This window comes from Aquila chrysaetos, chromosome 5 (assembly GCF_900496995.4).
Source record: "Aquila chrysaetos chrysaetos chromosome 5, bAquChr1.4, whole genome shotgun sequence".
NCBI classification, from domain to species: domain Eukaryota; kingdom Metazoa; phylum Chordata; class Aves; order Accipitriformes; family Accipitridae; genus Aquila; species Aquila chrysaetos.
In genome coordinates this window covers 54,821,083-54,834,229 of record NC_044008.1, presented here as the reverse complement: position 1 = coordinate 54,834,229, position 13,147 = coordinate 54,821,083, and the positions used below count along the sequence as shown (strand labels likewise).

Below are 13,147 nucleotides of genomic sequence, written 5' to 3'. Positions count from 1 at the left end.
AGAAAACAAAAATGCATATAGTTTAATTTCCAATTTTTGAAAAAGCCGACCCTTTAAATACAAAATGAGCAATTCAGTAATTATACTTCTGCATTCCTAGCAAACAAACATTTCCAGTATTTCATACTTTTCCCACATCAAGGTTAAGTTTATAAAAATCTGTAAAGAATCTCATTACTCAACAAAAGTAAATAAAAACACTCTGAGCAAAAAATACATTAAACAAACAAGCAAAGCATTTGGAGCCTCTTGTTAACAGTCCCAGCATATATTTTATGATACGAAATGCTATCACCAGCAGGAGAAAGTCTGGTTAAATTGTATAAAAATATTCTAAAATACCTAAACAGTATCAAAGTTCTACAAGCTCAAATAAAATTTGAAGTAAGGAGTATCAGACAAACAGGCACTTTCCAGTTTATATTTTAAAATGAGCTTTTTTTCATTCATGTAACTTTTTCTTGTGTCTATTTACTATAATTTACTACTACACCAGGCTTCTGTATGGCCCTCAGTTAAAGTTTAGACTTCTAAGATTCTTCAAAGAAAAATTTGCCTTGTATGTAAAATGGTGCAATGCAGCAATGCCTAACCGACAAGGTCATTTTTCACAGCACAAAAAACCTAAAAACTGAAATTCAAAAGCTGGAAAAACATAATACAGAGGAAAGGGCTCCCCTGAATAAAGGTACAGTACCTTTTGACTATGACATGGGCCCTTAAGTCACAACACAACTTTCAGAAATTGCTACCAAAAAAAATTAGGGTGTGGCATGCTAACAATCTCAAGGTCATTCCTTAAAAAGGAAGCAAAATCCGTAAAATGTTTTGTATTAAGCACCGACAGTAACCCAAAGCTGTCAAAGTAAACAGGGTATTCACAGGTTTTGCAAAAAAAAAAAAAAAAAAAGTAAGTTGATAGATCATACCTCGATGCATTGCTGTGGACTGAACCCTCCTCTCCTTGGCTTTTGTCCTTATTTCTCATCATCTTTTTATTCTTAAATATTAAGAGGGGGTCAGGGGTGTCTGTTTGCTTTGAAGTCCTGTGCCCAGGTATTTACTGTCAAAAGTTGAAAGAAAGGTAAGGTCCCAGTTCGTTTCACTGGCTTTCATTATCAGGAACAAAGTCCTGACGCTGCAATGATATTGTTATAACAATACACAACACTGATCAACACGGCAAAACGGAGATTTAAAACAAATAATCGTTTTTAGAAGAAAAATCCGAGAATAAACACAGTAGAGAAGCATCCTGCAAACTTTCCCAAAGTAACACTGGATGCAAATAATCTCTGTATCTTATTGCGTCATCCCAATACAGCTCAAATCGGTCGAAAATCAAAGTACTCAAAACGGCAGAAATCTAAAAATTATTATTATTAATTGCTCACCTACCTGATCCATGCACCGCCGCCAGGACCAAGTCGATATTAGTTTCGGGTAGTGGAAAAACATTAGATCCAAAATATTTAAAGTTACAATGATAAAATACGAATTTCAGAGAATGAAAAAAAATATATATTCTAATCCCAAAAATATGCCGCTGATAAAGCAAAAGAAGCGATAATTAGTACAAAAATGTCCGGGGGAAAAAGCTCATTAGGAGAGCGCACAAAAATGGAGGTACGCCATGGCTTCTAAGCTGGAAAAACAACGACCTGGGCTCTCTCCACGGCTTCTTCTTTCCAGCAAGGCACGAAAAGGGAGCCCTCAAAAGCTGCTTTTCTGCCCGAAAAAGGTCCGCTCGGCCCCCGATTAGTGCCTAGGAGAGGCAAGGGGCTGTGGGGGCCCCCTGAGGCTGCCCGAAAGTTAGGGAAAGTTGCGTAAAGTGTTGGGGAAGGCACGGAGCTGAGCGCGCTCTCTCTAAGGCACAGCCGCCATCTAGAGCTCCTTCCCAGCTCTGAGCTCTGCCTTTGATTGACACTCTCTACATTTACCCCACAACTCAGGTGATGTACCATAGACCCACCCCTTCATTTCTACCAAAAAAAGAGATAGCCTCCACCTAAAGGGTGCCTGCTACCCCCACAGCCCTGGCTTCTTCCAACTACCCCAGCTGAAGGGGCACCTTAACCCCATGTGGCTCAGGCACCCTTTTGAAACCAGAAAGAAATGGAATTTGTGCCTTTTGTTTTAAAGATTTGCTAAATATTTCAGTGCCTGGGCTAAAATTACTTCCTCCCTGGACAGGAAGTGGTGCTGTTACAAGCCATTTTGAAAGAATGGAAGTGGAGCTAACAGCCATGCAGCCAGCAACAACCCACCTTGGGGCTCACCCCACCCAAGGGGTAGCTTTTTTTCAATTCAGTGGCAGTACCCCCAGACAATAGCTCCACCATTCGTCACCCAACACTTGCACTTAAAGCTTGGGACATGGGCGTCAGACGCTCCTAAGCAAGCCCCGCATGGCTGACAACCCCCTCCAGCTCGACAGCGCCTCCCTAGTGGTTCTCCCCAACAACAAAATCCCAACAGCTACACAATTTTCATCAGTTATGCAAAGGCACTACTGTAAAGTTAAGTCTGACACCATTAAAAGGGTTATTTCTAATTCACTTTCTTAACCCATTAATGTTCGTTAACAGATTTTAACACAACAAATTAATTTTAAAGCCGTATAATAGCCAAGCTGCAGAACTGGAAATCAAGCAACATCTCAAATACAACATCCTAGTACTGAGAGGATGTATCACACAGGAAACGGAGGAGATCCAAGCATCCCCTAACCACTTGTATTCTCACTACCAGTTGTCTTTCCACAAGCAACAGACTCCTTAAAGTGCAAGGATATCTTGCATATTCGTAAGCAGCACAACAAGACAGTGAAATCAGACATTGGGGGAATGCTGGAGGGGAAGGGGGTAAATGGGCTAGTTTGGGCTTCTCTGGGGACATCCATGGCACAGCATCCCAACAGCCTAAAAAAAACAGCTTCCACCAGTAGAACCAAGATAGTCCCCGTCAACTCCTCCACACACTTGCCATTCACATCCTCCAACAACCTACCATCTTTCCACATCAAGGGGTTTGAGAAGGAATGCTCTGTTGCCACAGTCCATTTTAAAGAATTTCACTTTACCAATTATTTACAGAAGACCCCTTGCACCTAAACTACAAGAACTGAAAAACACCATACAAGACCATTCCAAGCAATCTGGGGTAACACTAAGGAAATCCACTCATCTGAATGGGGATCCCTTTAGGTTGGTCCCAGTATCCAACTCCACCATATAACACATGGCAAAACCAAACTTGAGCAAGCATGTATCACCAAAATGGCGGGATTAAACAGGTACAAACAATTCATCATGGTAAAAATAGATATTTACAAAGAAGTCTGAACAAGCCAAATGGTTAAACACACACAATGGGGATTTGTTTGGTTTTGTTTGTGTGTTGTTTGTTTTTAAAAGAAAACACCTAGGTCATCTCAGCACCAGGTTTGTCAACTTGGCCCTGCAGCATAAAACAAAGACAACTATGAATTTCAGGTGAAACATACATAGGAAGGCAGCTACAGTTTAACTATCTGATCCACAAGAAACTTGAAAGGAAATTTGTTTTTTGAACATTAGAACCATTTTAAAATTTGTAAAAGTTAACATGTCATCTGTAGCAGTACCAAAAATAACTCCATTTTTTCTCATCAAATACATGGTACAGTGTCATGCAGCTAAGCCTACATTCAATAGTGGTGAAGCAGATTGGACACTCATACAAGAACAATTTTAAGATCAGACAGACTGTTTAGGAAGTCTGTTGTCCAGGAAGTCTGTTGAAAAGTTTCTGTACCCATGTACAACCAAAGAAGCATACCTAAAAAAGTTACACAAAACATTCAAGTACTCATTTATTGTCTTATTTGCCCAGCCTTCAGTTGTTATCAATACCATCTTAAAATAACTTCAGAAAGTTCAGCAGAAGTACCCTGACAATAAGCCAACTACTGAAAAACCCCTAACATTAAGCACCTGAATGAACAAACCAGTGAATAAAAATTCATTGGAAGTCATGGCAAAGTGAACATAATTTGCAAATGAAAAACACATTTTAAATCAAGTACAGCACAAAAATTTACCTTGCCTTTAGTGCTTAGCAGCTAGTTTTCTCACTTTAATAGCAACCAAAAACGTAACCCACTTCAATATCAACACAATAAAAAAAAAATATTCAGCCAGAAAGGACAAACACAAAGTGTGAAAGAAACCAAAACCTTTTATTAAGTCACTTAAAAAAACATTACATTTCTCCAAAGGGGTAGCAACAGATCTCTTACCAAATGAATTTGCCTGTTATGCATACACAACTGAGAGTAAAATTTTGCCACCCAGTCCTCAAACAGACCCATCACTGGATAGTCACTGATGCATTCCCCTGATTAATTCAAGTGCAAAGTCCATTTTGATAGGATGATCACAACCCAGATCTTCTCTGGTTTAACAACACGAGAGTCCATGTTTTAACATCCTTTTCTTGGACAGACATATCACAGCACTCATGCATTAGTCCATTTCCTCAACCTCTCAATCAACAGTGGAACTCCCATCTTGGTGTCTCATTCGTAGACTCCTTTTGACACTCTTCATCTGATTGGATTCTTTATGGAAAATTAAAAGAAAAATGCTGTTGGAATACAGATCATATCTTTAAACTAAGACATTCAACTACCATACCTTGAAGATAGTTTAAACATATAACTGACACTTCATTCCATATTACACATTCCAGAACATCTACTTTTATCATGAACACACAATGTCAAATCATCAGTTCAAGAGTTAAAAATACAAACTTTAACCAGAACTATAAAGAAGTAGAGGAAGAACTATTGGAAGTTCAAGAACCCTTTCAGGCTCCATAAATTCCATTTTAGATTTCTCTACAGTGTTAAAATACTAGAGAAATCAATACTGGGAAATCTGAGATATTTGCTCTGGCAACCATCTTTATTGGACTGATCCATCTACTAAAGCCGACACTGCTTAGTGGAAAACCAAGTTTATTGTAATAAGCCAAATTTTTTAACTACTGCCAATGCTCCTTTCTTCAAAGACATAGATCCATCAAAACCAATGTAATAGGCATGAAAACTGGTTTCTTATATATATATACAGATGGTGACTGGAGACAAGACATTCCACCATCTTAACCCAGTTTTCCAGCTCATGAAAGACATACAGTGCAACAGCAAACACACACTTATAAAACAAATGGAATGACTGGTTTAGTTACTGGTGGCAAAGGACATGTCAGAACTCAGATGAAAACGGTAACAAGTTACACCAGTTGCCTTTAGCAAGGCTACCATGCCACTCCTGATCCATATTCAAGCTTTACTCTTCATGTAACAGCAACCAAGCCCACAGGTGAGTGACAAACCAAACGGATCAAACGACTTCCACATGGATAAATACAAACCAAACATCCCCATCTTTACATTTTCTTCCAGGAAAAATAAGCTCATGTACTTAAAAAGCAAAAAAAAAATTCCTCCTCCTAACATGCAAAAATCAAGTACAGGAAGTTACTAAGTGTTAAGAACATCATTTTAAAACCAATGTTAACTCTAGAAGAGACTGACATACAAAAAAGGTTTTAAAATGTCTTCATGATTTTGAGTATCTGCACTCAAACGTCAATTTATTTTTTTGAATGTGTATAGCTTTAACCTCATTTTAGCCTGAAAGCCAACTCCATCACTATGTTGTTCCCCTGATAATCCTGGGCAGATTCTCACAGCAAGTGATACAGAAATTACCCACAGTACAGCAAAAATCAGTGGAGCCATCTAGTGGTCTCTCCCTCATCATTCCAGTTTCCCCATTCTCATTTCAAAATAACCAGTTACAGCAAAGCAAACAGCAATGGAACCAGTGCTACAAGCCTCAGTCTGACTTTCACAACTGCCCTTATGTCCTGTTTTATATTCCTCTATAGAATTCCTTGTTTTAAATACAATGGAAAACAAGTACAGCACACAAGTGGAATACAGTATCTGGTAATTCACTTTGCATTGTACAACATGCGTAGTTGTAATAGTATTCAACCACAGGATCTTCACATTTTCAGAACCAGAAATTGAACATTCAAGTTTGCAGAAATTCTTTGGTTCAAGCGTTCAACTCATCCTCAGTTAAGACAGGAATTAAATATTTTGAAAGGTTTTCTACCCCCCCCCCAGCCCCCCACTGAATAAACAGGTTTTGGGGGTTGTTCTGGTTTGGGGGTTTTTTTAGTTCTTATTGGTATACTAGCCTAATTTCAAATCCATTTAGGCATTTGAAGATAAATTAAAACTTTGAATAATTTTTAATGTTAATGCCTTGACTGAGGTACCAAAACATGAAAAATAAACCACCATAAAGTTGTCCATTATTGTCACAATCAAATATTCAGAAGTACTAACATGAGCACAGTGGAAATCCCATAAATAAGACTGATAAAATAGTTTTTATAGTTATTGTAAGAAGCTTAACATAAGGAAATTTAATTACTGGCATCAGCTTTCCCCGCCTCTCAAAATATAATTTAGTTACATATTAGTCAACCTTAAAAGGCTGTTTTCAGTTGGGTTAGCCTTCTGCCTTAGACACTAATGAGATATGCCAAATGCAATTTAATGGCAAATTTCCCTAGTAGGTTCACCTACATTTGGCTGCACCAAAAACTTTGCAAGTAACCCCACCACATTAATTTTAAACTCTTCTCTTGACCTTGTAAAATAATTAGCAGTAAACAGAACTGATGATATATTATAATTAAGAACATGCTACAACAGCCCCTGTTCTAAGAGTTATTCATACATAAAAAAAGATGCTACACTAATGGCCAAAATATTAATAGCAATCCGTACACTTTTTCATGTGAAATCTACATTTGCTTTAAAATAATTCACAGCATTTGTTTACTTATGAGTTAAGGCACATTTTACTAAGAAGTTCTGATAATGTTGCAAAAATATACTCCTCCACTAAGACATATTGCAGTGATCCTACACTTAAGGTAGCCACTGAAGAGCCCAATTTTTTTGCTAGATGACATGAGTATTTCATTCCTTCTGTAACATCAATTAGGCATCATCCCATTTGTCAAGCTTATATTATCTACTATTTACTGTATTTGTTTCCAAACACAGTATTTTGGTCATGGTAAATAAGGCACTTGGGTAGTCATGTAATACTTTCAGTTTCCATCACATCACTGGTAACATATTGACATTCTGTATCAACGGACAGAAAACATTCACAACCATGCCCAAAGGTTTAATGCAACAGTTTTGAAACATCTGAGTTTACAAAGTTTTTCTCCTCAGTTTTCTGTAATTATTTGTTGCTCTACCTATTAAGAGACCACAGCAATAAAAGACATCCCTCATGGCCAAAAACATGGCTTCGGCCATTTCATGTCTATTGGAACCTTGCGTTTCTGAAAGTGCGAGCCTGAAGGCCAATCACAACATGTAAAACACTCAGGCATCAGCACAAGTGCATAAGACACCAATACATTTACAAAGTTTTCCAGGGTGAGATCTCTCACATTCTGAGGCTTGAATTTAAAAACCAAGGTGACATACTGCTAGTAAAGGGAATTCACTCCAACAGAGGGAGCTGAATGGACAGAATGAGGTTCTGAGCAAACCAAACCTGAAGTTCTACACTTCAAAGTTCATTAAAGCAAGATTTTTTCTCAAAGGCACATCTCTGGTAACTTTTACACTAGAGGAAAAAGCAGACATGCCCTTTATTGACATCTGAAGTCCATAATGACATTACACCCAATCTTTAAAAGAAACTCAAGTACTCTGGGCAGTCCTAAGTCTGATTTTACTACTATTAGATGTTCAGTAAGCACAGCAGCAAAAGCACAACTCATGTAGGATCAGGTATTTTTAGCTAAGAAAGGCTGTTTGCCAGGTTTCTCAGATTTAGAGATTAATTTCAGGTAAGATGTGACTTTATTCACAGATGCACTCTTTTGTGGGTATTATTTTTAAATAATAAATTTTATTGCATTAAGCAAAGTATGCCAACTTCAATAAAGCTCCTGCTGTTTTCAAGTATTTCCTCCCTTCAAGTAAAAAAATAAAATAAAATAAAATAAAAAATCAGTGCTTCAACTAAACATTGTTTATGTTAACCAGAGAGGGTAATACTAGATCTTTAAAGATCCATACATTTGGATGTTTTTATAAATGCATTCTGAAGCAACTTCTTTTGAAGACAACTGTTTCTTTAAGTCAATAACAGTTTCACATTCACCCCTTCCTTTAAGTACGAATTATAAAACAGAAAAGGATGGAAGAATTACTCAGTATGTAACTGAACAGCCAAATTCCTGCTCAAGAAACCAGATCTGACAACTAATTTACAATCCAATGAGAGAAAACAGAAAAAATTCCCAAAGATAGATGTAGGAAACAGATGAAGATTAATATAAAAATGGAACATGAGTCACATGTTTAGAGATTATAGCAGGTGATGGGGGGAAAAAAGGCAACAGTGGACAGCATAGGAAGAGGTTTGAGAAACAGCTGGAAGGAGTAACATTTACTTCTAACATACCAAGAAATAGGCTGTTCTACACATACCTGCAGTGTGAAAAATAGCTTATGACTTCTGAAAAAACAAAGTAATAAAACTTACAGAACACAGTAGTAGAAGAGATGAAACACTAATCAAAGATTGTCAAAACTGAGCACACGTACACACAGTAAGAACTGAATTCCTCAAAGTTCATGAATTCTACTGTTTTGCTTCAGGACTGAAAACTGAAGTGATAAAATTGGTTCAAAATGAAATATACCTAAAAGCAGCACAAGGCCACACCAACATGGCCTAGCAAGGTTTGCACCTTACCCCGACATACTCCTTTTTACTTTCAAAACAGCTCTACGCTAGCCTCCGCATCATGTGAGTAGACCAGAAGAAAGCATGGGACTTTAGAGTACGAACAGGGAGTAGCTGCTTTTCTAGCACCTGAGGCAGCATAGATGCAGTTGGTACAAGGTAAGCATGGTTGCTGAAGGTCTCTGCTAACATACAGAGCCATTGGACAGTTAAAAATCACTATCATCTATCCACTGAAACAAGAGAATATTTGCATCTTGGAACAACATTTTCTCAAGCTGTCTGCAGTCTAAGGCAGGCATTAGTCAATCAGGTAGCATGTCAAACTGAAAGAACTGTCTCCAAGAAACTGTCTCTTTTAAAGAAAAGCATATATTCCGAAGCATAGTTGTACAGGGAACAGAGCTTCCCGCTAAAAAAAGTTAATTCATGTACACAAAATGCAATGGATGCCCTAATTAAAAATGTAGAATCAAGAAGTCTGAATTTTAAGCAAAGACAAAAGGACTTTGGTCTTTCCAGAGACAACTCCCAAGAGAGTCAACAGAATGTGCCAGAGACAGCAAAACATCATCAAGACCAAATTCCTTTTAGTTAAGGAAACTGAAGAAAATCCTATCCCCATATCTATCCAGTATAGAACTGAATGTATTTTTCTACTCAAGTCTGCCAATTTTGCATTTTGACTATATGAGGAATGATTCCTAAAATGAAGTCTAACAGCTATAAGTTTAATAAAGGAAACTGTATCAGCATTACATACCATTTTCTGCAACGCTGAAGCTTTATGAAAGAACAGAAACAGAACAATCATAGAAGACAGTTACTATCTGCTCAGACTCTCACTGATCCTCACAGAAGCAAAAAAGGACAACATGAGATGCTCATGAGACAAGGTCTTCCTGCTATGATACTTTCCACACCATTTGTTATCCAAATTGTGTGTAGTACTTCTCTGTAGAGACAGGTATTTGTGTACCAAAACCTTCTGAACAAGCAAACTGATTTAACAGTTCTCAACAAAATATGGCGTCAAATCACAGAAGCAGAAGACCAATGAACTACAATTACATATGAAAGCTGTTCTCCAGCGAGACAGGTTGAGAGTACTATCCAAGTATAGCTTCATTTCCTAAGAACCCAGGAAGAATGATCCTATGGTCCTTCTAACTGAGCCTTCTAGAAACACACATGCACGCACAGACACACTTTAAGGAACTTTAGGATGTATTCAGCCAAAAACTTGAGCAAGTTAAACATTACAGCCATGTGTGTTTGTAGGGGTTTTTTTAAAGCTAAAAAGTAAATGTTATTAGGAATAACAACTTACCAGCACTTCAATCAAGAGCAGTTATTTTGCTTACAGTGAGTAAATCAACTCCTCAACACATCTGTAGGGAAAAGGATATATTAAACACTTGAATTAAAAGAAAACTAAAAAATAATAAAAAAAACCTTTCAGGACTAGAAGACTAGAGCACTAGCTTAAGAGTATTACAAAAGCCCTATCCACAAATGAAAAAAAAAAACAAAAGTCCCCAGCAGATCATAGCATACAGCACCAGAGACATTTTTATAAAAAATGTGAAGTATCACTAGGCAACCCATTATCAAAGAACCTGTGCAAACCACCCAAAGAATTCAGACCTGTACACAAATTCCTCGAGAAACAAAGCAACAACAACAAAAAAATATTTTTTTTTTAATTTTTGAGAAAGATCAGCAATCAGGCATCAAGTGGAAGTATGCTTCAACTAACTGATCTGCCCTTCATGTAAAAATAATTAAAATATTCTTTTTACTGAGGGGTGGTATCAGCTAGATGAAGTGGAATTATTTAACACACTGATATGTAACAAGTTACCTACTCTATATCTCAAAGTGATCCGCATGTGGACAAGGCTCGAATTTGAAAACTTGATTTTGAAAATGCTTACTAGCAATCCACATCAATAAACATTTAATCAAAATTATCTTAAACAGAGGTAGTAAGATTAAAATAAGACCTAAAACTCCAAAACAACTCATGAACCCGCCTTGGTTTTTTTTACTGTAAATTTCAACTGCATGAAGTCATCCACTATCATGAGCCATACAAGTTATCTACCTAACATGTACAAGCAAAAAACTGTTTCTCTCATGATCTCTCAGAATCTACTTATATTGGAATATAGCCTCAAATACATAAAAATTAATGAACCTATTCAGTGATAGCATACTGTGCATTATTTTCTACAATCTTCTAAATTCTCGTCTTCAAATTGATAGCTACTCAGATGCACAGAAAGCAAGCTGTGATGAACAGAACTGTAATTTCTTTGTTGATGTAATTTACTTGAAATTATTAATATGGAGAAAGATCCCTTTAGAAAGGGGAAATGATAAAAAAAATCATAGTAGTAAACTGGCACAAACATCTAGAATTTCCAAACAAACATGAAATTTAGAAGTTTAAAACATGCATTTAAATGTGACCCAACAGTTGCTATTAAATGGAAGCACAAAACTGAAGTACTTCTAAAATGGTGGACGGGCACTTTGTAGAAGAAACACAACATGGTTGCTAGACTTTGATCATCCAAGAGGCATCTATCAGTCATGCCAAGCATAAGAAATGAACTAAAGAGGTTTACTTATGCCCTTCAAATCTCCTTCTGTCCTATATGTACCATTTCACTAAAAAAAAAAAGCCACTCAGAAACTGCAATTTAATATATGAAGACTAGGTAGAAGTTAATGATGGAAAGACTTTCAACTTACAGCTCTCAGCCATTTTTAATAATTTACAGCACAGCTAAACATACACCATCTGCATTCAAGTTTGTTCCTGTTTTCTTTAATTCTAGAGTTAGCATCCAGTTATAGTAATTTCACAAAAACTTTAATGAGGATACTTAATATGGCTTTATATCACCACAGAGGAACAGCTTCCTCTACTGAAAAAGTTACCAAGGCTCAACCAGAGCACATTCTTCTGACCTCAGCAAAATTTTGCAAAAGGAATCTAATATGTTAGGATGGTATCACTTGGTAGTAGTAAGACTTCTCTACTCTGAAGTGAACAGATGAACCAAACAATGAGTTTTGTAAAAACAGCACCAAGATGTTAATAACATATTACATTTCATTCATATGATCACAAGTGATCAATTTTCCACCATTATAAAATATACCACTGTATTTTGAGTTTTTTGATTTTAATATCCAAAACACATTCATTCCTGAACTACAGAATGCATCACAAAAGCTGAAGTTTTATGCCAAGAGCCACAAACTATAGAGCTAGTAAACACAAGTTTCAGCTGAAAAAAATTAGCCTTTCAGATTAATGCCTGTATTTTCTATTTAATTCTATTTATTTAATAAATGTCAAACTGAAAATCTTTTAATCAGACTACTCACAGTAATTGTTGTAACCCCTTCGTGATTAAAAAAATCCATCCCTTATTTAAAAACAAACATGGATTTACTTTTTTTTAAGGTAGCCTTATAGTTGTGGCTTATATTTATTTTTAAATTATAGAATGACATGTCATAAGTACAGTACGGCCTACTCCACATAAACCGTGCCTTGCATCATAGGTCCATGACTCGTCACCAAAAGATTGGCACTGCTAGCTCTAAGAATCAGGAAAGTGCATCTCCTTTTACAGCATGAGGTAAGGTCAGATGTTCTAAAGCTATTTACCCCATGTCAGATTCTTTCTTGGGATAAATTAAGAAAGTATTTTGGCAAACATGAAATATATCACTACACCAATGTTTTTCGATATAAGCTGCCAATGCTACAAATTCATTCTATGAGACACTTAATATGGCTTTGTAACACCATAGAAGAACAGCTTCCTCTACTGAAAAAGTTATTAAGACTTGACCAGAGAGCATTCTTCTGACCTCATCAATCCTCATTAGTATGCTGTAGGGTAGTCATGAACTTAAAACTTTCCTCAAGTCCCCTGTAGTGTGCATCTAGCCTACTGAGGTCTACCTAACCAAAAGATCAAGCTGCCATTTACTAGGTGAAAACATGTTGTTCTTACAGGAAAAGGGAGGTCCAAAGAGCTCACAAAAGTAACGGGACATATAAAACTGGGTTTATTATAACATCTATTCAGCACAAACAGCATCATGATGATATAGGAAACATGTAAGATCATTAAGATCAAAGTGCTCAATTTCATATTCATCATAAAACACTCAGGTCAGTCAAGATGACTTTTTTTTGAGCACTAGTTTTTTAGGGTTTTTTTGGTTTTGGTTTTTTTCTTTAAGAGCAGGTCCATTGAAAGTTGCAGCTT

The 13,147-nt window shown here is 36.7% G+C and overlaps 1 protein-coding gene across 12 annotated transcripts in view; it reads right to left on the bottom strand.

The window, feature by feature from the left end:
• Positions 1-13,147, bottom strand: part of CHD2 (chromodomain helicase DNA binding protein 2) — a 91,596-nt gene that overhangs the window by 55,413 nt on the left and 23,036 nt on the right. For 7 of the 12 annotated variants that reach the window (XM_030015082.2, XM_030015083.2, XM_030015089.2 and 4 more), the window contains 3 exons: positions 10,180-10,240; positions 1,399-4,600; positions 930-1,063 (listed from right to left, as the gene is read on the bottom strand). In XM_030015082.2, the coding sequence (XP_029870942.1) occupies positions 930-991 (62 nt within the window). In that variant the 5' untranslated portion in view covers positions 992-1,063; positions 1,399-4,600; positions 10,180-10,240. Of the gene's footprint in view, positions 1-929; positions 1,064-1,394; positions 4,627-10,179; positions 10,241-13,147 lie in introns of those variants that run through there. The other 5 variants (XM_041123838.1, XM_030015081.2, XM_030015086.2 and 2 more) reach the window with 5 other exon arrangements.